General features: G+C 36.0%; 1 protein-coding gene across 3 annotated transcripts in view; it reads right to left on the minus strand.

Annotated features, from left to right (window-relative positions):
• COL12A1 (collagen type XII alpha 1 chain) overlaps positions 1-24498 on the minus strand; it is a 109741-nt gene that overhangs the window by 64586 nt on the left and 20657 nt on the right. For 2 of the 3 annotated variants that reach the window (XM_081139997.1, XM_081139998.1), the window contains exons 11-20: positions 23858-24130; positions 21013-21285; positions 19122-19394; positions 10361-10633; positions 4544-4810; positions 3896-4088; positions 2730-2851; positions 838-987; positions 637-756; positions 377-541 (exon numbers count right to left, since the gene is read on the minus strand). In XM_081139997.1, coding sequence (XP_080996123.1) covers positions 377-541; positions 637-756; positions 838-987; positions 2730-2851; positions 3896-4088; positions 4544-4810; positions 10361-10633; positions 19122-19394; positions 21013-21285; positions 23858-24130 — 2109 coding nt within the window. The remainder of the gene's footprint in view (positions 1-376; positions 542-636; positions 757-837; positions 988-2729; positions 2852-3895; positions 4089-4543; positions 4811-10360; positions 10634-19121; positions 19395-21012; positions 21286-23857; positions 24131-24498) is intronic. The other variant, XM_081139999.1, reaches the window with a different exon arrangement.

Genomic DNA, 24498 nt, shown 5'->3' on the forward strand with positions numbered 1-24498 from the left:
TATTATGAATTAACTACTTCTAAATGCTTCTAGCATCAATTTTTCACCAAAAAGTGCCTCTTCGATGTTTTTTTCTGAAAAGTAAAGTGCTGGATATCAAAACTAAACACGGTGCCATGGAAAGTCAAAGAGGAATTTTCTAGAATCCTGTTAAGAGTACATTTGTCCCCTTGAGCCACTGCTTTCTTTCAGGAAGACATGTAATTTTGTCTCATCACAAGGAGAAAATGAATTAACTCCCTGGCACATGACTTTCATAAATTATGTGATGGAGAAAATGTGGCTTTTTTTTCACGCTTCGGAAAATATCTTTAACTACAAAAATATCCTCCGCTTTTGCAAGGCCGAGAGCGTCGCTAGCCTTTCCAGTGCTTACCAACAGCAAACAGCTCTACGCCTTCATCCTTGAGTTTCTTTGCAGGTGCCTCAACATCATCTTGTGACTTTCCGTCAGTGATAAGGATGCCAATTTTTCTAGCTCTAGGCCTCATTCCAGCTTGGGTTCTGAAGCTCTGTTGGAGAATGAAATGCAAAGCCATGCCTAGTAGGATTTTAAAAAGAGAATCACATCATTATTTAGCCACAAGCTTTGACCAAAAGCAGGAGCCAAAATTCAACTGCACCATCTTGACTCACCTGTGAGCGTATTGCCTCCTTTGTACGGTAAGTTTGCCACAGCTTGCAACAAACTCTTCTTGTCTCTGTGAGTATTTAACTGCCATTCTGTTCTGGGGTCCCCACTATATTGAGCAAGGCCTAAAATAACACCATTGGCATTAGCAGATAGAAAAGAGCATAATGAAAATGTCTAAATGTCTTCAGTATCATTGGACCTACCAATTTGTACTCTTTTCGGGCCAATCTCAAAGACCTCCACAATACGAGAAATGAAATTCCTCACAGTTCTGAAATTTGCCCGGCCGATGCTCCACGATCCGTCCACCAGCAACATAATGTCTGCTTCAGCTCTGGTGAGACACTCCATCCCTGACATGGCAATTGTGAGACATGGCAGAGTAAGAGGCAAATTCTCAGCGGGGTTACTTCCTAGCCACACCTCCGCCACCCCTGGATGCTCAGTGTTGCCTAACTTTCAGTTTTCTAGCTTTGGAATTTGAGACACTGAAAATGTGTCCATGTGATTTATTAACCTCAAAAACAGTCGTAAGAATCATCAATTCCACTTATGATTATTTCAGTGGCAAATTTTTCCTTCATCTCTGACTATATTTCCTGGCCACAGTTGTAGACCCTGGAGACTTAAATTCAACCATCATCATAAATTTGAATGGGCTCACAAACTCAAGAGCTGAAATAAATGAGAATGTACAGTCATCTAACTACAAGGCATTAATAATTTTAATAACATTTTAAAGTGACCTGAAGATTAGATTTGCATTTTTCTATAATATTCAGTGGTCATTAGCCTACAAGTATGAGATGAACTGATAAATTGTGTAAGCTAGAAAAGGTTTCAGTGAGCCAAAAAATCTTTTAAAATAATTAAGCTCCCACATAACTACTGTATATATTATGAAAGATTAGGAACATAACTCTTAAAATTAAACCTTTTTAAAGTAAGGATTATTGTTTTAAAACCCGATAGCTATTATATAGTTATTAACTACTTAATTATCTGCTATGCATAATAATTGAGCAAACACAGGTGGTAAAGTCTGCACATTTAAAAAAAATCAAGAGAGAAGAAAGACAATTTAGAAAAAGTAGGCAAACAAATACACAAATTGAGAGCTATAGAGACAACAGGCACAAACACTGATACAAAGCTAGGGTGCTTTGGAAAGAGAATAATCCCAATATCCTCAGTGCACAAGCTACAAAATAAAAATACAAGTCAGTTAATATCATCATAGGAGAAACAACAGAACATTAAAGCAAAATAGCAAGATCTGACACTTTATTTGTCCACACCATATTTCAAATGCTCTTTTCCAGGAGCCTACATTACCAGCTATGATTTTTCCCACCTCTTGCCATGTTAGCATCTGATCTTTATATTACAAAAAGAAGTCACTGGGGGGAAACTACGCAATGCTCATCACAGTGCAAAGTTGTCATCGTGTATCATACACGAAGTCAGGATTGCGGATTCCCAAATACCGTTCCAAGCACCTAAGCTTTCGCAAGCCTGCTCTTAAAGGGCCCAGATGTACTCTTTTTTTTTTTTTTTTTAGCAAATGATGGAAAATATTTAGAAGTAAATTCTACCCACTACTTGCACCTCTAAGAATGTTCAAAACTAGCTTCATGTACCTGAAAGCTGTGATCGTGGCAATTCCAAAAATGTCTAAAGGGTTTATGTTACCATTTTCCTTCCCAAGTTGTGGTTCCCACCTAATAATGTAACCCAACTCTACTTGCTCAGCCCAGATAAGTCATTTCTGCCATTATTTTAACAAAATAAAACTGCCTTTTGGTCATTAAGAAGAGAGAAAATGTACATTATCGACCTATCATACAACTCATCTTTAAATAACATAGTAATTTGTAATCAACGCAATGTTGACAAGCAAAGCCTTAAAACTATATTATAAAAAGTATGCTTAGCTGGATTTTGGAGGAAAATTTTAAGTATGTAAATTATTTAAATAAATTTTAGAGTAAAATTTTTATAGTCACTTTTCATTGTATGATTAACCTAACAATGAATATTTGAAATAATTTCATAATACTGAGGTTTCCCAGGGAAATGTAACTCAGCTTCTTACCAGAAGATAAAACTGGCATTACAGTTGTGTCAGAAAGGGTTGTCATTTCTTGTCCAACAAGTGGTGAGCTTTCTCCTCCATCAAACATTCCAAAAACATTTACTTTGTAGGTGGTACCTGCCCTGAAATGTGAAAACATATAGTCTGTATGTATAATTGGCCCACCAGTAGCATTTTTGCTTTGTTAAAGATACTCTTCTTAATTTGCAAACTTTCACTCAAAGCATGTTATAATGCGTAACTGTGCAAGAGAAGAACAGTAATATCCATCACATTCTAGAGTAAGCTTACAGAGTGAGGAGTCGAGGGAAGCTAGTTTCTGTCTTGCTTTCTATCACACATAGCATCCCACCAGGCCACTGAGCATGTCTAAGGAAGGATCAGGCTCTGCACCATTACTGCTTCTAAGCATGGGCTTTAAGGAAATAACTTAAATGTACCTTGCAAGGTAGCATAAAGCACCTAGCACGATGCCTGGCACATAGTAGGCCCAGTAAACTTCGTCCTTCCTATTCTTTATCAAGTAAATAGCAAGCATTTATATAGACTTCAATATCATTGAATGAATGGCTGCAACAAACAAACTTTCAAAAAGGCACTGCACAGTAGTCCATTCTTTCTACTTGAATGAATGTAGGGTGCTGTTCAAACTCAAATTTCCTTGCTTTCCACTGCATAGCCTGAAGCGAGACTCAATCAGCTCACCCTTCCCCGATCCTGCCAGCTGGCACCAAGCACAGGTCCTGCCTTCTCTCTCCCACGGCCCACCCCAGAAGAGGGTTCACACTCGGAAGCCCAGTGTGAGTCACCTGGGCCTTTCCCGAAGGCACAGGAACCCCCATGTTGCCACAGGGCTTGCTAGGGAAGAGCTGCTTTGGGTAAAATCTTGTGATATGGATGTTAATTTTTAAAAAATAGGATATTATCGAAAAACTGCCATCCCTGATCACTTGACAACAAAAATCATTATAACATTACCAACAAAATCTGCTCAGGCCTAAATTCTGTTGCTAGCCTCTGAATCCTCTCAACTACACCAGCACCGAGAATAAGAAAATAACTTCAGCTGATTTTAAACACTCTACGGGCAACTCTGCTGTGTCAGGCCTACTAATTTACACAAGTTATTCATCTTTTAACACAAACCAAATATAGTTCATGCCTACCTAAGTTCCTCCAAAACAACTGTGTTGTCATACGGTCCAACCACTAACTCTCCCAGCGTTCTTTCATCCCCTGTCGGGTGGAACGTGACTTTATAACCCTTCACCTCCCCAGGGGCAGGCTCCCAAGTCACTCGGAAGCTTGACATGGTTGAGTCAGATGTTTTGAGGTTTCTGGGTGACTTAAATCGAGAAGCTGTAAAGATAACAAGATTTTAAAATATTATCCATAAGACTAGGCTTTGGGGTTTTTTTATTAGCCCCTATAATAATAAATTGAATTGGATGTAGCTAAGTGACATACATGAGAATCGTCACAAACCTTACACTTCAAAATGTATATTTTTAAGAAAGTTAAGTCTAGTAGCAGGAGATGCAATATGCAACAAAAATGCTGATTAACGGATTGCTACTCAAGTGGAAGTGTAAATAACTCTTACAATGCAGAATTTTAGATTAGCATCAGAACATTGATATGTAGAATCATTTTACCAGGAGCTTGATTGGTAAAAATAACATGTCATCAGTCATCTATCAAATGATTCTAATTTAATTTATTACAGAATTGATTTTAGACATTTACAAATAAAGTGGATGTATAAAGTCTTCCTTAAATATGACACACTTCCCAAAAACATGACTGTTTTGTACCTGTTGTTCCTGATCCTTGCCTAAGCTTTCCTTCTCCTGTCTTGTAAATTGGGAGGACTGTGATGTCATATGTGGTCTGGGGTTTAAGTCGCTTCAACACTGTTGAGGTGACTGCAGGTGACACTTTGGCAACCATCTGTCTTCCTCCCCCACGGGGGCGGTACACAACGCGGTAGTTGATGACTTTCCCGGGTGCTGGTTTCCAGGTAACTCTCATTGTGTTTTCTGTTTCTTCATCCACTTTTAAGGTTTTAGAATCTTTGGATACTGTGAGATTAAAAAAGATTACAATGTGTAGCATGTTGAAAGAAAATATAAATGTTCACCTCCCCATTCACGTGAAAATAAACTCATCTGCGGCTTCTTAAATATGTACACTGCTCTCTTGCCTAACATCACGATCTCTCATAAATTCATGATGGCATGTGTACCTAATCTCAGTGAGATCACAGTAAGATTATTTTTTCTTTTACTGGCTAATAAATAAAAAATGGAAGTTCATACAGCACAAATTTCCTATTTGCATTCTAAAGGCCTTAGTAAAGAAAACATTCATTTCCGGAGATGAGCTTTTAAAATTTTTATTATACTTCCATCTGTAAAAAAAATTCCTATAGCAATCATGCTTTGGGGAATAGTAAAAATCATGAATGGATGCAGGGTCAGAAGTACTACTTGGGTCTTTTCAAAGAATGGTACAGTCCACAAATGACTAGCCAGAGTGACTACAGTTAACATTGTTCTTTGTTTGTGATTGCCATGAATATGTAAGACTCTGAACACAAAGGAATAGGAAGCTCTAACACATAAAAATATCTCAAGAGCTCTAAAAATAAATTAGTAAACGCTGAGTGTTTTAGGAAACACTGGATATAAAGAGTGTTTGATTAATATATAATCATATTAAATTATTTTTTACTAATATTTCACAATTATTAATAATTATATCAGAAACAGGTCATTGAACACCCCTAAATATATCCCTTTTCTTATACATAATCAAAGTTTATAAGCAGGATCTTTTAATTCAGTTCAATAATCTTAGCAATTCAAAAGCCATAAGCATTTTCTATAGGAAGAAACTAAAGCTTAAAGAAACACTGCAAAGAATCTTTCTTGATTCTAAGAGAAACTCTCATGTTCAAATGGGTAAGGACCACTTGAAACAACTAAAAACCTGAAAAAATTTAAAAATATACATATGTAGAAAAACTCTTTTCTGGCATTGGACATCAGAGAGCACAGGATAGTAGTGATCCCTGAGAGATAAGAAATGAATGAGAATTCACTTTATGATTACCCTGGCTTATGGCTTAGAAAGAGCTTTCAGCCCCAGGACAGGAAGGGGGGATTCAGGTGGAGCATGGTGGTATCCCCTAATTCTGGAGTTGGTTTTGCGAGTTTGGGGAGTCCAGGGCCCCTAGAATTTGCAGAGCAAAGTACTATAGAGGAGATGGTACTACAGAGAAAAAAACTCCAAAAATCTGCAAAAGGCCCTCCTTGATTCTTCAACCCAGTACTAATCAGTGTTTATGTATGAGGAAACTACCCAAAATAAAGGGAAAAACTACCCCAAAAGAGCAGAGGAAGCAATTCCTAGAGATCCCACAGAGCCAGAAATGTTCCCCCTAACCAGAGTACAAAACCTCAAAATTCTTGGAATATCATGTATAGTACTAAGGAGGTTATTGCCCCAGTAATGGGGCAAAATTAGCCCTAAACTAAAGGTTTCTCCTGTTTATCTCTAACAGAGAATAAAATAAAGCTTCTAAAAGATCAAACTATTTCCAAGTAACTTAACTAGAATAAAAATCCAGAATAAAAATTAAAGACGTTTATAAGAAAATAAAAATATCTGGCACCCCAAGGGTAAAATTCACAATGTCTAGCATCAAATAAAACTTACAAGGCATGCAAAGAAGAAAAAAATATGGCACATGTTATGAACTGAGTGATTGTGTCTCCCCAAAATTTTATGTTAAAGTCTTAACCTCCAATGTGATGGTATTTGGAAATGGAACCTTTGGGGAGGTAATCAGGGTTAAATGGGGTCACAACAGGAGGGCCCTAATCTGATGGGAATGGCATCCTTGTAAGAAGAGGAGACACTAAGGAGCGCTCTCTCACTCTCTCTCTCCCCCACGAGTGGACATAGCAAAAAGGTGGCTTTCTGCAAGCCAGGAAGAGAGCTCTCACCAGAAACCAAATTCTGACAGAACATTGATCTTGGACTTCCAGACTCCAGAACTGTGAGAAAACACATTTCTGTTGTTTAATCCAACAGCTGATGGTATTTTGGAGCTAAGAAAACTCCTAATAAGAACAAAAACCAGCCAATAGAAACAGAATTAGAAATTACATATATGATTGAATTATTCAAAAGAGACATTAAAACAACTATTATAACTATATTTCATATGTTAATGATAGAAGAAATATTAAGTATGTTAAATAAAGACATAGACTATATAAAAGAGACTCAAAACTTCTGTAGCTGAAAAATACATAGGATGGTATTAACAGCAGAATAGAAATTGTAGAAACAAGACTGGTGAACTTGATGACATAATAGTAGAAACTATCCAAATGTAACACAGGAAAAGAAAAAGATTGTAAGACAGAACAGCACAACAGTGAGTTGTGCGATAACTTCAAGCAGACTAATACATGTATAATTGGAGTAACTAAAGAGAACGGGGGTGTAATAAATAAAATATTTGAAGAAATAATGGCCTAAATATTTTCAAATTTTATAAAACTATAAATCCACAGATCCAAGTTGCTCAATGACCCCTAGGCACAAAAAAACATGGAGAAAATGACACCAAGGCACATCACAAAATCAGTGATAAAAGGAAAATCTTGAAAGCAGCCATATAAACAAAAGCTACATTATGTATAGAGGACTAAGATAAGAATAATAAAATAGGTTAAAAATTCAATAGATGATTATGAGTTCAGTTTCTAAGAGATGCAAAAGTGTAATTTCAACTAAGAGTAAATTGGTTGCAATTTTTTTGTTTTAGGGTTTAAAGAAACTAAGAGAATTCTCAGGCAAGAATATTACTTTCTGTAAATATTAAAATTTATTCAGATTAATCTTCAATTCTCTATTATTTCAAGTAAGTGAACTATTAAAAGAAAAAATATGTATATTTTCAAACAAAAAATGTAAAGACCTTACATAGGGTGTTGAAAATAGTATGGGGGGGGGAATGGTATATAAGAGAACAATCTATTTTGGGTTATTATTACAAATTTTCACAAATAAGCTGATGTGTGTCTAACACTTTTATAGAAAGGATTGTACTAAAACATGTTTTCTGACCTGTGTCTATCTTAAATTTTTATTCAGTAGAACAAGACATTTTTATACAAAATTCTCAGACAAATTTTACACAACTCAGAATTGAGGCAAATGAACTTTTAAATATTATAATTGTTGATCTATAAAGAAACTTATATTTCCAAAAGAAGAGAATCCCAAATTTTAAAATATTTCCTAATTTAAATATGTTAATAAGTGAAATGTTGTATTTCACACCTTGAAATGCTTCAAAGATTTCAATTATATTCCTGACTTTTAATTAATTCTTTAAAATAAAGGAATTGAAGTTAAATAAAGTACAACATATCTCATTCTATTTGTAACAGCAAACTCTGAATTTTAGGGAAAATTTTAAAAAAGCTTTGTTGGCTTCTCAGAAATAAAAATCAATTTTTACTTCATTGATAGATATGCCACATGGTATAAAATGCTATAACACCCACATCGTTAGTTTTTTTCATGTTTCAGTAACTCTCAGAAGCAGCTTTCCAACACCCACCATACCTCTGCTAAACCAGAACTGGTTTACTGCTAAACTTTCTATTGAGAAAGTTTCTCATCTGCTGGCTTTCTAGCCACAATTCACAGTTTTCTTTCTATCAACAGTCCGCATACCATGCCTCTGAGTTTGAAAGCAATCCTGAAAATACTTCCAAAATGTCCCCTTGGAAGTTTATAAGAAACTCCATGAGCATGACCTAGTGACTCTGCCCAGTTATCCACATTTTAGGATTCATCCACCACCTAAATACCACATCTGACTCAAATTTCTCAAAGTACTTTCTAAACTGCTTTATTTTCCACAAAGAGGGCAAAGTAAAACAACAAAATGTTAGTAGAACAAACAAAAGTGCTCAGCTCCTCTCATATTAGATGTCTAAGCAGTTTGCATACACTCTATAAAATGTATGTTTCATTCCTGCCTGGTCTGCTCCTAGTTCAAAAGAGGCATTCCTCTTCCCCCACCTTTAAATCAATCATTTAGCCAAGAAAAACAAAATTTCTTAGATGTTCAGCTTCTTAGAGATGAAAGATTACTTATGATTTCTGTTTCCATATTTGCTTTTGGCTAAAACATGTCCCTTGTGGAGTTTTTCAATCCTAAATAAATAACTGAAAATTCAATCTTTGGGGAAGAACACATGATGGAGGAGAGGCTTTAAAAAAATAAAAATAAAAATAAACTTTCCCTCCCTCTAAATACATATACTTCAATAATTTCTCAGCCAAGTGAATTGTATTTTTACTCCCACAAATAAATTTAGCTTTATGTGTCATACCTGGCCTAAGTTTACAACATGGCTTCTCTTTACAACAAATGAATTCCTGCCAAAAATAGAGATGAATTTCTGCCAGGTTCTTAAACAACATCAGCCAATATATTCAAACACCAGATTTCATTTACTACTATGTAAGCCATTCATATTTCTCATATCTGAGAGATATGCCTTTCCACCTCTTTAAATTTCCTAAAAGGAGCTTGATTCTTTTAAATATCATTAATTTTGACACAAATTTAAGCTTAGACACAGCCAACTGAGTTTGCCAGTGATTGAAAAAGAAAAGATTAATTCTTAAGACAACTCAGACCTAAAGATTTTAATTTAAGAATAACTTAAAATCTAGATATAGGACTTAACTGAAATTACTTTCGGCCCCCCAAAAATCACCCAATTCCTCCACTGCTTTCTAATAAAAAGAAATATAAGAATTCTCCACTCTTTCCTCTTTTCCTAAAGTTTTCCCAAAACAAAAGAAATAAACTTTTCCCTATAAATTTTGAGAAATGCCCATGATTAACAAATGGCTTTTTAGGAAAGAGAATTAAGAAATATGGACACATACTTCACCAGCCAGCTGATAATAAATGATGGTACATCACTCAGAATTATTCACAAGAAAGAATATTAATGAGATTAAGGCAAATCGGAGCCACTAGAAAACTGAGTGGACTTCTGATTTAACCTCACCAACTACAGTAGAAGTAAAGATTCTAAAATTAATCACAGTCTCAGTAGCCACTAGCATCTATCAGTCATCTCTAAGTGGCTAAGCACTCTGCTTGGTGCTTTAAACATTATTATTCCATTTAATCCTCAGGACAATTCTTAAGAAACTGCTTTCTACAGATTAGAAAACTGAGGCTCAAAGAAAATGAAGTAACTTGCCCAAGGTCATATAGCTATAAATGTGCCCAAATTCTCTGTTTCCATAGCTCCTGATCTTTTTACTAGTTGGGTTTCTTATCTAGTTGATCATTCCACAAAGGGGGCGGGGTGGAGAAATACAGGCAGGTGGAAGGAATTCAATATTTCAAAGTTTGATATAAATTTTAGATACTAAATGAACTGAATTTAAACCACATTCTTTAAAGGTTCTAATTTTTCAGTCCTCAATGATCATGTAAAGAAAAAAAATGCAAGTAGTTCAACTTCACGTCGCTTGTGAAGGTAGCTAATACACCCAACCACACTTGTGATGTTACCTACATTCAGTCGTGGCTTCTCCATTCAAAGGTTCTCCTTCTCCAGTGCTGTAAACTGCAAATACCGAAAGTTTGTATTTGGTCTCCGGCTGCAGATTTTCTATCACAGTATGAATTGCATCTTCAGGAAGACTTTTCTCTCCGGCCTCAACATCATCATAAAGCGATTTCCATGAGACCCTGTAACCACGAACCATTCCCGGAGCAGATGTCCAATAAGCCCCAATGGACGTGTCAGTGATATCTTTAGTAACTAAATCCTGAGGTGAGCCACGTTCTAGAACAGAAATTAAAGGGGAATCATTTTTTAATGTCTACTGGATATGTCAATATTACTGCATCCTCAGACTTCCTAACTTGCTGGACTCAAACTCAGTTCGTCTAAAGTTGCTCATTTCTCCTTCTGAACTGTCTTGTTCTGTCAGTGGAACAGACTGATGGAATAAAACTTTAGAATTATATCTGATTCCTACCTATCACTCTGGCCCCTATCTGTCCAGTCAGATGGAAAGGTCCTTTAGGACAAGGGTGGCATCCAAATATGAAGGAGCATATGCCTAAGAGAAAGTCTTCTAAAAAAAATGCATCTAAATCCCAAAATTTTATATTTCAGACAAAGATCTTTATTTCTGTACCATCATCTTTTCCTCTCTGATCTAATTTTTAAAAGCTCAGTTTCAGTGTATGATTTACAATAATTTCAAATCACTCACAAATCTTAATTCCAACAATCATTTCTTTTGGTGGAAATTCTATTTGTTCATGCAGTTAAAAAAGCAGAAGTGCAAACTTTCAATACAGCTTACCCCTAATGAAACTAAAAACCACCAATTCTTCTGGAAAACTTAAAAGCGATTAGTCATCAAAATAAAGCACACCACTTGTTCTAGCTGATCGAAAATGTCTGCTACTAAATTTTGGTTCTTTCATTAAAAAAATACAACCCAAATGGAAAAATATGGAAACCTCAACTTAATAGGAGGCACAGATGTCTTCCAATAAAACCCTTACTTTCCATAATTTAAATGTAAGTTAAATATACAGGTCACTTTATATTGGCTACCTTTACTAGGGTTTATGCCACAGTATGACATAAATATAAAACTATCTGCTTATACAGCATACATTTTACCAGTAATTGTATATTCAAGCAAATGATATATAATGCTGTTACAAGAATTTTGAAGGCTATTATTTTACTTGAATCAAAGACTAAAAATAAATATATCAAAAATACTCATACTTAAACAATTAAATTTCAGCACAAAAAGTAAAGATAACAATAAATGAAAAAAAAAAAATCTGGGTGAACAAAAACCAATCATATATGGTAGACTTTAGAAGGGAAAAATAAATAAAACAGAAGCTGGGCATCCTACCAGACCCCAAGTACAAATGGAAAATTCTAACTCCATTATAAATAACTTTAACTGCTGACAAGGCACTTCATCTCTAGAGGGAAATTAATTACATATTTCACTGTAACCAAGAATACTTATTTTCAAGAACATGTTGACTTTTCCCCCTCAATACTTGAAGTTAATTTCATCTAAAGGTCTTCTTTACTTGTATTTGCTACTTAAACAGCCATACATCTTTATATTTTCTCTACTTACAGAAATGTAAACAAACTTTTTCTTTGGTTAGCTTTGTGTTTTGTTTTTGTTTTTGTTTTTTGTTTTTTAATCATTGATATCCCCACAACTGGTCTCTAAGTTTTACATGTGCAGCACATGTTTGCCTGATATACTGCCATTTTTCATATGTGTCTCTCCTCCTAAATTTCCTAAACTGCAGTTAGGAACAACTGTTGTAAAATAATTGTACTTAAAGTTGACTTTGAATTTAAATGAGCTAAAAACTGCATTAATGACATTCCAAAAAATATATCAATATCTAGAATGTGGGAATTATCTTCCAAATTAACACTGGAGTAATTTATAAACAATAATTTTAGCTTCTAGTCTTCCCAAAGATGGTACTTCTCAGCCCATTTTTCTCTCTACTTTCTACAGCACTGAATTTGTGACATTGTTTCTTTCCATGACAACAGACATCAATTTCACAAGCAGAGGCTAATGATTTCACTATGAGAAAATAATAAGAGAATTGTGTCCGAAGCAAAAATACATTCACAATGACATTTCTGGGCTTCAAACAAAAGGTGCCTCGATCACTAGACATGTATTCCCAAGGATTTTAATCAACTATTTTAACACGCTCAAGACCTGTAAAGCTAGAACAAAAATACTAGTAAAAATGCAATAAAGACCTTTGCAAGGTTTATCAATGTCCTGAAAAGAATCTGTAAAAGCACCTTCTAAGATACAAATAAAATGTTAACAAAAAGATATTACTGAGTTCTAATTAATGGCTAAAAACACTAATTCCAGTGAATGCTAAGTTCTCAATTACAAAAAAATCCTCAAAAAATTATAGTTTCTGCATGTGTCACAAAAAGGCATTATTTGCAGGCACTGGCATTACAACATTTCCATGTTAGTGACAAAGAAATATAGAATCCAACCAAGGGAAGGAGAAAGACAGCTCGGTCCAGTAGCCAAGATTGAAAGGCAAACCATTTCAATGGGCTTCTTATATATCAGACAGCTTGATAAGAATACTGCTAAATATTAAGTTTATACTATTGTCAAACACACTGATAAACCTTTTTCTGAAAAAAGCAAGAGGGTTGTGTATTCCAGCTGTTGCATGACACCCAAGAACTTCGAAAACACAATATACTCATGACAGTAACCTTTATCTGACCTCTAACCCTTGAAGTTTTTCAAAATGGAATCTTGGCTTGGCCAAATATTAGATTACAAAAACAATGAAGCAATTAGATTGCACCCTATGATTTAATTGGCAGGCTGCCAACTGGCCAAGCTGGTCTTGAAAGTAGATGTGTAACCAGCTGAGCAGGCCACCCTCAGGCTGTGTCACCTCCTGGGGCCCTGGGGTCCTCAGGAGCAAAATAACTGGACTGGACCTAATCAGAGAATAGGATTGCCTCGATAGCCTAAGATTAGGCCTTTCTCAAATCAATAAATTGGAATATCTGAAGAGATGCCTAACCACTGATGCTTTCTAAATCTCCTCTGTGATTCTAATTCCTCTACAACTCTTTATTCTTCTCAATTCTTTCTTTTCTCTTCTTTTTGCTACCCCTCTTTGAGGCCTAGAGAGACATTTATTTGGAAAGTGTGCTTGATCAGTGTGGGAAGGAACCCTCACACTTGCTTTCACTCTGAAATGAGGCTCCTTCAAAATAGAGACATGTGTGGTGAAAGCAAATCTGGTCAAAATCGTCGGACACAGTGATGCTGCGCAGAACTGCTGGACGGCTCATACACTGCACTGGTCTATGGCCATGCACAACGAATCACCCTTTAGGTAGTGGAATGGGCTATACACTGACCCTCAGAGAATTAAGAAGTTCATTGAAGCTTCTCATCACATCCTTTCCATGCCAAACACACATGGAATGCTCACCACTCTCTCCTCTCCTCCCTTCTGTCTCAAAAGGAAATGGCTCTCAACACACAGGATGAAGCAAAAATAGGTTTACAGTTGTGAGTACATGAAACAGAGTTTATTCTTATATTATATTATTCTTATTCTTATATTATTATTTATAAATTATTGTATTACTTCCCATACGAACACCTGTAAACCTACTTCTGCCCCCCCCGTATGCTTCGTCTTCAAGAGTTGATCACATTTTCTTGTGAATGAGGTTCAGTCCAAGTGTTACCCAACAAGGCGTTTGGTTTGGTTTAACGTATTGAATTATAGGTTTTGTCCCCAGTCTAAGAAACTTCAGACATCAGCAACTACAGGAAGAGATTATTTGTCTTGGTTTCATTAGATTGGGTTTGGGAGAGAGTGTTGTTCTAGAGTGTATGGGAAGGAAGAGGAACGAGAGAAGAACCCGAAAGGAATTATGTCATGAGACCAGTCTGCAGCCTCTCTCCAGGGAAGATTACTGCTCCTCCAAGGGGGAGACATAGCCATGGTGGCCGTCAAAAGAAATGAGCTCCAGTAGACCTTCTGCCACTTTGTCACTACTTTCCCCCAAACCTAGATCCGCTTCTCCTCCAGCAAAGGCTCCCTCCCTCCCTGAGTCCCTCCTTTCCCTCTGCCCCAAGACTCACAAATGTGTGTTTTATGATGTTCTGGTTTGTTCAGGCTTTTTATCCAAGTGGCATTGTTTTCAACAACATTTAATCTCATGATTCTGCACTACACGCCTGTACTTTGTATATTACTTTTACCTCTAATAGCAGAATTTCTGGCAATCATTTCAAAGAAGCCACCTACACTGAGGGCATGCCTTCATCTTTCTTCCTTTGATTCCGTCCCAGTCGTTTTCCCCTCTACCCTGTCCTCCCCAGCATAGAGCCAGCACGGGACTAAGAAGAACAATGCTTTTCTATCGTAGATTTAAACATACAAAATTCATCAGTTTCAGAAATGTTGATACCCAGCATTTCCACCTGGATTATAAAGTGTATTAACATAAGTTCAGAAAGCATTTTTCCCGTGCCTGCTTGCACGCATCTCCGCGCTGCTTCTGTGGGAAGTAATTTAGACAGGTGCATTTCTCATGATCTGAACATCCAAAGGGGTTGATTTCTACTTTTTTCCATATACGAGGCCAAAGAACTAATGCCTCATTTAAGTAACTTTCCTACACATCCTTAGCCCTTTTCCATTTGCTTTCTGAAAGCAAATCATCATCCAATTCAAATATAATTATAATACAAATTAGCCAACGATGATAACTGAAAAATTAATCATAATGAAATGAAACTGTATTTCATCTTATAGATTGTTCCAGCCAGCTTTCATTGAGTTTCACATACCACTTTCAAAAATAGAAAGTTAAATTGAAAATGTAATGTAAACCCTCTTCTAAATCAATTTGTCTTTTCCGTTAGAGCCTTACTCAAAAGTCATCCAACTTTCCACAGCAGAATACAGAAGACCTGCTTCTGGACAATGTCCATGTGGAAACACACTTGATTTACAACCAATAAGTTAAAGCCACCATTCAAAAGGACAAAGTTCACTATTGATAAGTGAACTTAATTACTTTAAGCAAGACATAGTTCTTTAAAACTTCTTAACAATTAAACCACTCTTCAAACTCAAAGTCTGTGACATTTCCTCCACAACCGTTACCTCTCCAATTTGATGTAGATTGTTCTCTGATGAGCCATTAATTCACAGAAAAGGAAATATGAGTTACTGTTTGGTGATTGTGCTAGTTCCCTGGAAACGTCAGAGTAGTTATACCCAGAATGTATGATTTTTTTCAAGTTATGAGACAGCAGTAAATCTAGGGAAACATAGAGGCCTTGTTCAGTCCATCTTGGAGGGGCCCCGTGTTACTCAACACCACGCAGAGGAATTCCTTGATGTGCTAAAAACCTCATTGTACTCAAATGTCATCTGAGTGAGCTTGGTGTGATGTACAGGAAGCCATTCATGTCTAGGACACTGGCAGGTTGCTATAGCAACTCAAACAAAGGAAATTCTGAAAAGTCATCTTTTCCATAGCCAGAAAACAACACTCAAAAATAAAAAGAACTGTATTATTCCCAAACTGAAATTTTCATTCATTTGTGACAAAATTCTGAATTAAAATGGACATTATATATTTTGAGGTTTATAAGAACAGGTTTTCCTCTCTCTAAACACTAACAGTGACAGGTAAAAGTTCTACTAAACTTAAAGCGCATTTACGTCTAAAGCACATTAAATCTCCTTTAACAACAACAACAGGAGGAGGGAAAAAACAATGTAAATCAAACCTAATGGTCTGTGCTCAGATTCCTCTGAAGTTTGGCTCTGAAACTGTAATAAACTCTGCCTTTGTGATTCTATTTCACACAGCGCTAGAGCCAACCACGAACTTCCCCAATGCCAGTGCTAATAAATCTCTCTTCCAGGGACAGGGGAATTTTCTGATCATTGGCTGCATTTCAAGAAAGTACTAGGGAACATTTTCAAGCTGGGGATGGTTGTACGCCACACTAAATATTTTTTTAATTCTTTCTGAGTTGAATAGAATACACTTCAGGCAATCTATAAAATTTTCAACCTACAGAATGCTCGTGCCTGCTGATCCATGCCTCTGGATGAAAGGAACATTCCTTCATGGTAGGCTCTTACCACCTCCTCTCCCAAGAGAAAAACAGATTAGAAAAACAGCAGCCCTCAAAAGCACTTGCCTGGCTTTGTCCCTGGGCTTTCCATCCCCTGCACTTACCATCATATCCTATTCCTGTATATGGTATGTGGATTTGGCTGAGCTAATACAATAAAATGAAATGGATTAACCAGGGCCGAAAGTCTTCTATTATTTTAATTGAGTCACAACTACGCTTTCACACAGTTGTCAAGTTTACCACACTTAATGCAATGGGATAAATATGTTAATAAAATCAGCTGGCAGCATAATCCTTCACCACAGTAAAGAGTTTGGTGCAAATGGGGGAAAAATTGTTTTGACAATTTAGTTATGAATTGACTATATTTTTAAAGAATTAACTATATTTTTAAAGAAAACCTGCAAATCATCTAGCTGGTCTCCTCAGGAAATGAAAAAGAGTAATTTTTAAAATTTATTTTACTACCCATGTATCTCCCTTAGAGGTAATTTTTTACTGAATATGTGCCCTAGCACACACACATGCATACAAGTTGGTAGATTTTCTACACCACTTGTGCAAAGCTATAAAGTTATACACAATTTGACTATACACCTAGCCTAGAAAAATCAGGAGGCTGGTTTTATTTGCCTAGCAGAATGTGTTTGCTGTTAAATCAAAATATGTATTTTGTTTTTTCTAAAGTTTGTTTATATATTATTCTTAGCAAAAATGCCATAATTTTTTAGAATCGAGAACATTTGGGTTGAATATGAATATATTTTTAAAGTAAGAAAATGCAGAAGAACATCAGAAGGTTAAAAGTTACAAGCAAAAGTAAAAAACTATTAAACTATTTCTAAGATATTCCTTATAATGGAGAAATTTTCACAAATATAAATAATCTACAACTGTTCTGTAAAAAATAAAAGCCTGAAGATTTATCCTTTAAAAAAAAATCCTATGAACAATCTATATTGAAAGCCTCTGGAAAGCACATGAGAAAGAGAACTTCAAAGGATCAAAAGAAAAGGAAAGACTTTTCAGAAATTTTGAATGTGGCTCCACATATAAAGATCACATGCTTTTATTGTTTAGATTATGTCTCTGAAATTAAGGCAATTTCTATTTCTAGCTCTTATTATTTTCAAAACTTTAGTGTAGCCAATCAATGTCTCTGAAATACTTATGAAAGTAAGTATTAGGTATCAGGTCCAAAGTTAATGTTATTTCTTCTTGATAAATTCATATGCATATAGTATTTTATAGTTCCCAAAGAGTTTCTCTTACATTCTCCCATTTGATCTCCACAGGTCTGGTAAGAAGGGGTAACAATGATCATTCCCTCTTTATAGCTGGGTAAACTGAGGCTCAGAGGGGTTAAGGAATTATTTCAAGTTTACATGGCTAAGTAGCCAAACAAGGACTCTTCTGGTAATCAGTATTTTACACACAAGTATTTAACCTTTTATTTAAATCTTCTTCTAAAAACAAATTTTATGGACTATTAGAATTAAACTCTTGATCACTATTTGGGAGAGAATTTTGATTAGAATATTTTTTTATTTGTTTTTAATTCTTGACTAAGTCTTGAAGCTTTAACCAAAACTACCTACTGTAAGTCTTGTCCTTGCTAATTAAAACATCTACAACCCTCCAAATTCCTGGATCCATCAAATTTGATGGATATTTTGTCAACTATCACTGTGATTTCACATCGCAAAAGATATTTCAGATTTGCTCCCTTCCTATAACCGTTTTTAATAAGTCATCTAAAAGACAGTAATAACAAGAAAGAAAAGCTATGCCTGATTTTCCAGTTAGGCCCCCAACTATGGTACTGACTCACTGTTGTAACCATCCACTGATATTTCTTTTTAACATTATATTCCATTCTCATGTGGTTAAGTTAAATTTATATTTTTTTCTCTCTTACATGACTTGCTTTGTAGTTGTGGCAAGTTCATTCTAAGCTGCCATTATATGTCAAAAGATCCTAAAAGATATGAAGCCTCTGACAATTTACTCTAAGGAACCAAGGAAACAGCTCCAGTCTTGTGTGGTTCTTACTAACTACTGCATTAACTTTGAACTTCTAACACGCAACTGAATTTTAGAGGGCAGTTGAAAAACAAACAGAAACTTGGATTTTCAAATTTCTCAAGCTATGATGAATGCTCTCCTGCATGGTGAAAGAAGAGAGACTGAGAGTCAGACAGCTCCTATCTGGTCCTGGGTAATAGAAGCAGCTGTGTGACCTTGGGTTACCCAAATGCTCTACATCCACAGATGTTTCCCAAGTTGCCTTCCCACTCTGTTACATACCTATTCTCCATTTAACCAACCCATGGCATTTCAGACACATCTCTAGGGCCTTATTGGGCACTCAACTCCCCAATACACTTCTTCCTAATCAAGTTAAATTTTTCAGTTGCTTATATTCTACATCTCTAAATAAGAGGCAGTTCTGTGATTGCTTATTTTTCAATTTCTTTTAAGAGAAAGAATTGCACATTTCTAGATTTCATTCACTGAAAACATTTTAAGCCTCCTAAATGCAATCACAAACAAGCTGAGAGGTCTCTATAAACTATGACAAGCAATTACCTTCAAGCGTTGTTCCTTCTCCAAAAAGGGCATCCCCGGCCCCAGACGCATACAAGGCCATCACGGATAAGGTGTATTTTGTCCCTTCCTTTAATCCTCTCAGCACGGCGTTGGTTGTATCTCCCCTCACAGTGGCCTCCTGAGTTTCGCCTCCTGCCACTGGGGTGTATGTGATGAGATACTGTTTCACTTTTCCTGGTGCCGCACTCCAAGATAATTTCAGAGTTGATGTGGTAGGGTCAGAAACTCTTAAGTCTCTTGGGTTCCCTCTAACTTCATTAAAAAAAGACAAAAACATAAAAACTCATTATTTAATAAAATGACTTGAAAACACTTTGCTGCTTTATATGCATATGTGTGTGTGAACTCTATTGGCTATCGGTTGACTAGCCAATAGAGTTCAAGCACTTCTAAATTGGACCTCACGCGTTAGAGGAAACAAAGCAAAAGACATTTAATTCTTCTGCACTTCCATGGTTAAAATCTTTCATGTTAGAATCTGTCGTGTAAAAAACTACAAGGTTTTCTCTAAAAGTGGAACAAAGCACCATAAAAATGTCTATACACTATGTTGATGAGTATCACAATGTGGGTTTTAATTCCTCTAAGAAATCTTCAATAGAAAAAGGTTCATTAAAGTAATGCTATGAACATCTAAATGTAATGGCCAGGAAATACACTGATGTGATAAAAATGATAAATGGTAAAAATAATGCTATCCCTAAAAAAATATGTAAGAGAGGAAACAGCCTAAGTGAGGCCGAGCCTGGGGTAAAACTCAGGGGCTGCCCATCCCTTTGCAACTACGTTTGACATTTCATGACTTTTTCGGAGAGTGGCCATGTGGTCTCTGAAAGGTCTCAAGGCACCCAACTCTGTGACACTCTCCACTGGGCACACAACAGCCAGCCACTTTTACTCCAAAAGTCAGAAAGATAAAGAGTCACTGGGTCTTTTTATGATGCCCAGGATAAAAAGCCCTAGATCCCCAAAGAGAAAGAGAAAAAGGGAAGCAGTGACTTCCCAAAAGGAAGAGAGGAGGAAGAAAGCAGGTGGACCCACCAAGGCTTTGGGCAGGAAAGGCTAATTAGTTGCATTACGCCGGGAGGGAAATAGTGATGCGGGCCGACCAGAGTGGGTATTCCTTGTGAATGTCTGCACTAGGGCAGCCAAGTCCACAAAGTCAGATACATGGAGTGTTAGCAACATGAGTCTGAGTTATTATTTAGTTTCCTTAGCCTCAATTTCCTCTTAAAATGGAATATTAATAATAACAACTTCATTGACTCTATGCAAGGTTAAATAAAATAATATATGAAAAGCTCTTTAAATAGAACCTGACACATAAGGTGCTCAATAACTGTTCATTATTGCTAATATGTTGCTATTATTGTTATGGTTTTTTTAACTTTCAAAATAAGGAATAAAATGAAAATTATGAATGCCTTAATTTTTCTCAGTGAATAACATCAAATATTAATAATTGGCCACAAATATCAGAATCTATCTTAGGAGCCAAATCACACCATTTAAGTAAGAATAGGTTAGTATTCTAAAATTTTTTGAAGCAGTGATATATAATCTGTTTCAGTGGTGCATAACAGTTTGATTTTTAATCCCTAGTAATCCTTAAATTTATATTAAATTATTTAATATTTTAAAAATTATATTTAGACCATACCACAGCATTCAAGCTCTAATGACACAAATAAATTCTATCATGAAAAAGTCAAAAATGTGAGTAGCTCAAGTCCAAAAGGACTGCAGTCCAAAATACTCAGATAATTGATACCAAGTGTTTCAGGGCTTGTAGTATGTGGACAGTTGTCCAATGTCTCCCTGGCAGAATAAGATTTTAGTTGTTAGCATGTGGTCAGTATATTTCCTCTACCTTCTTCAGTGGCTGCATTTCCATTCAATGGAGAGCCGGGTCCTGAGGCATATTCAGGAATTACAGAGACTTCATATTTTGTGTCTGGAGTCAGGTTCTCCAAGGTTCTTCTCCTTTGGTTGGCTGGAGTGGTTACTTCTTTGCTTTCTCCACCAGCAACTGGTCTATATATGATTCGGTACCTCAAAACTCTCCCTGGAGCTTGAGTCCAGGTAATTTTAAAGCTATCTGTAGTCTCATCTGTCACTTTTAGGTTTCGAGGTGCTCCTTTCACTGAAATTTAAAAAAAAAAAGTAAACTGATTTTATATGAAAAATACAGAACTAGCTTTGATCACTAAGTCATAGCATTGCCTCAACAAAGCCATGAGCAGCGTTTTGGAAAACATCCTGGCTGCTGCATTCATTTAGCCAGTCACTAGATTCTGAAACAGGAAACAAATACAATATCCAGAAACACGCCAAGGACTATTAACTTTTTAATCAAATAAAGAGATATATATAATAGTAACCTTTAAAACCATAAATACTCTATTAAATGGTAAATTCATATTGACATAAAATTCAAAAGTAAAAATTTGTTTCTTCAAATATTAGTAACCAAGGCTGTCACTCTTACCAGGTTTTCTCAGGAAAGTAGGAAAATAATGCCTAACACTCAGGCCTAGCACATTCACCCACTTGAAAGAACTGTCTTATCCAGTCAGTCCTGCCACTCACTTTTTATCTGCACAGTCATTTGACTTGGAGAATAAGTAGGCCATACATGTGTTGGATCAAATACATTACAGGAACTTAATAAATGCTAATTAGATCTAAATCTTGAGGTTAAATTGCAATATGGGTAGCATGCATAGACTCACAGACTAAATGAAATTTTGATTAAACCCAAATGAGAACATCAATTGACATTGTGTTCAGTAAACATGCTTAAATGACCTATTTGTTTAACGGGAAAATTGTCCACATGGACAACACACTAGGGAAGTGAACTAAAAGTTATTGTCTTCCCAGCCCACTGGGGTGAAACCGCAGTGTAACATGCCTTCATGCACCTCACACACAATTAGAAGTTTATCTAAATACCCAACACATAAAAGACAAAGAAATTATATCTTTCAAGAAAAGAAATGGCTTTTGGCAGATTTGCACCCATGATTCATTTTATATGAAAAGGTAAAAGACTAAATTAGCCCCCCAAAATGAAGCAGATAAACTAATGGATTTGAATACTGGCTCCGAAGCCCAATAGATGTTTAATTCTGAGCCTCAGATTACCCCATGGTAAAAATGTGACTACTTAAAGGGATTATTGAATTGGTTAAAGGAGATAATCCATGGAAATCAATTATCAGAGTACCTAACACCTGTCTAAGGTTCAATAATTGCTAGCTTAATGAAGGTATTGCATCAGAAATGCCCTTATTGACTACAGAATATTTAAATCTCAGATTTCACTACAGGCAAATAGAACTGAAAAGGCATTACCCAATTCTATTGCAGTAGCCCAATGGCCATAACTTAGAGTGCACATGAATGTAGTTACCTCTACTCAAAAACCCTTTAGACTGAAATTCCTTCTTGAGGCATATTCCCATTCCCAACCCAAAGTGCTGAAGAACAAGAGCCAGGTTAATAAAGAAGTAATGTGGACATTACAGAGAAATCATCAGAATGTCACAAGTATCTAAGGATGGACTTCCTGTCCCTTCCCCGTCAGCAAATAGTTCTTTGTAACTACCTTAAATTCCTTATTGTGCTGTTTCAGCCTCTTCTCCTATCCCCAATAAAAACTGAGAATAACAACTGGCATCTTTTGTAATAGTCACTATATTTATCTTAAAGAGTAATTAATTGTCTGGTCTTTGCCCTCCTAACCAGGTACCTTCCAAATTCTAATGCAGTGAAATGTATCAGAAAGTATTCAACTCTAACTGGCAAAGAGAACACATCTAAACAAACAATGCTTAAAACATTTGGTAAAATCTCAACACTCGTGTTCTTAGCAGCATTATCTACAAGAGCTAAAACATGGAAGCAACTCAAGTATCTATCACGGGTGAGTAAACAGGACATGGTTCACATATCCAGTGAAGTATCATTCAGCCACAGGAAGAAAGGATTTTCTGACACGTGCTACAACATGGATGAACCTTGAGGACATTATGCTAAGTGAAATAAGCCAGTCACAAAAGGATGATTCTACTCATATGAGGTACCCAAAGTAGTCAAATGCACAGAAACAGAAAGTAGAATAGTGGTTACCAGGAGTAGAGGTAAGAGGGGAGAGTGGGATACAGGGATTTATTGTTTAATGGGTACAGAGTTTCAGTTCTGCAATATAAAAAAAAAATCTGGAGATAGATGTGGTGATAATAGCACAACAATATAAATGCCACGGAAAGTACAGTTAAAAATGGTTAAAATGGTAAATCTTAAGTTATATAAATTTTACCACAATTAAAAAAGAAAGCATTTGGTAATATATATTTATCATCTGATCCATAGATAAAGGAAGGCAGTTTCAGAACTATTTGAACATGAGACTATTGAAACATGGGACAGAATATGTTAGATAAGCTGTATTTCAAGAATTCGTCCCATAATTACTAATAGTTCTCTATGTTTCTTAATCTCAAATTCACCAAAGTAAATCTAAGGGCTTTAATGAAAAGGTTTTTTTTCTCTTTTTAAAAAGATTTATGAATAGCTGTATTTTAAAGATGCTGAATCTTACAGACATATTCACAGTTCTGCACCACAAAGCAGAAGGTAATTTCAAATTCTAACTTTGTTCTACAATAAATTCCTAGTTTTGGAAAACAAGGGCAGAAACCCCATCACACCTTCTTCGGTGGTCTCTTCTCCACCTAGGGGGATGCTGAAGCCATCCTCGTACTCTGCAGTCACGTTGACCAAGTACAGGGTCTCTGGCTTCAGGTTGTTGAGAACGACGCTGGTGCTGGACGCTGGCTCCACCACCGTGACCTCTTCATCTCCAGTAGCTTCTTTGTAGGTGATGTGGTAGGAAAAAACATTTTCTCCAGCGGGTGACCAGTTCGTTTTAAAACTGTAAGAAGTCACCTCAGAAAAGCTAAGATCCCTTGGAGGCACATAAGCTAATAAAAAATAAAAAGGACATAGTTTAAAATGTTTAAATCTATAAAGCAAAAACAGACTTAATGACTACATGTTTCTGAAATGCCTCAAAATCACTTGGGAGAAGAGTGGACATTGAGAGCAGTGTACTGAGTAAATATTCCACACGTGACCATTGAGAGAAGACCTCTCATAGCCCTACAAGGAGGTCCTGATCGTGTGTCTTGACCATTCATAATATTAAGTTATAATGTTTAAATGACTAATTAAAATGGAAGTTGAATCTTGAGCTTCTTAAGACAAAGCAGGAATGCAATGGGCCTGCCCATAGTTGGGATTTTAAATAGTAACAGACCTAAAATGAACCATCAAAATGTTCCCATTCATC

The sequence above is a fragment of the Miniopterus schreibersii genome (assembly GCF_964146895.1).
Source record: "Miniopterus schreibersii genome assembly, chromosome: 6".
Taxonomy (NCBI): domain Eukaryota; kingdom Metazoa; phylum Chordata; class Mammalia; order Chiroptera; family Miniopteridae; genus Miniopterus; species Miniopterus schreibersii.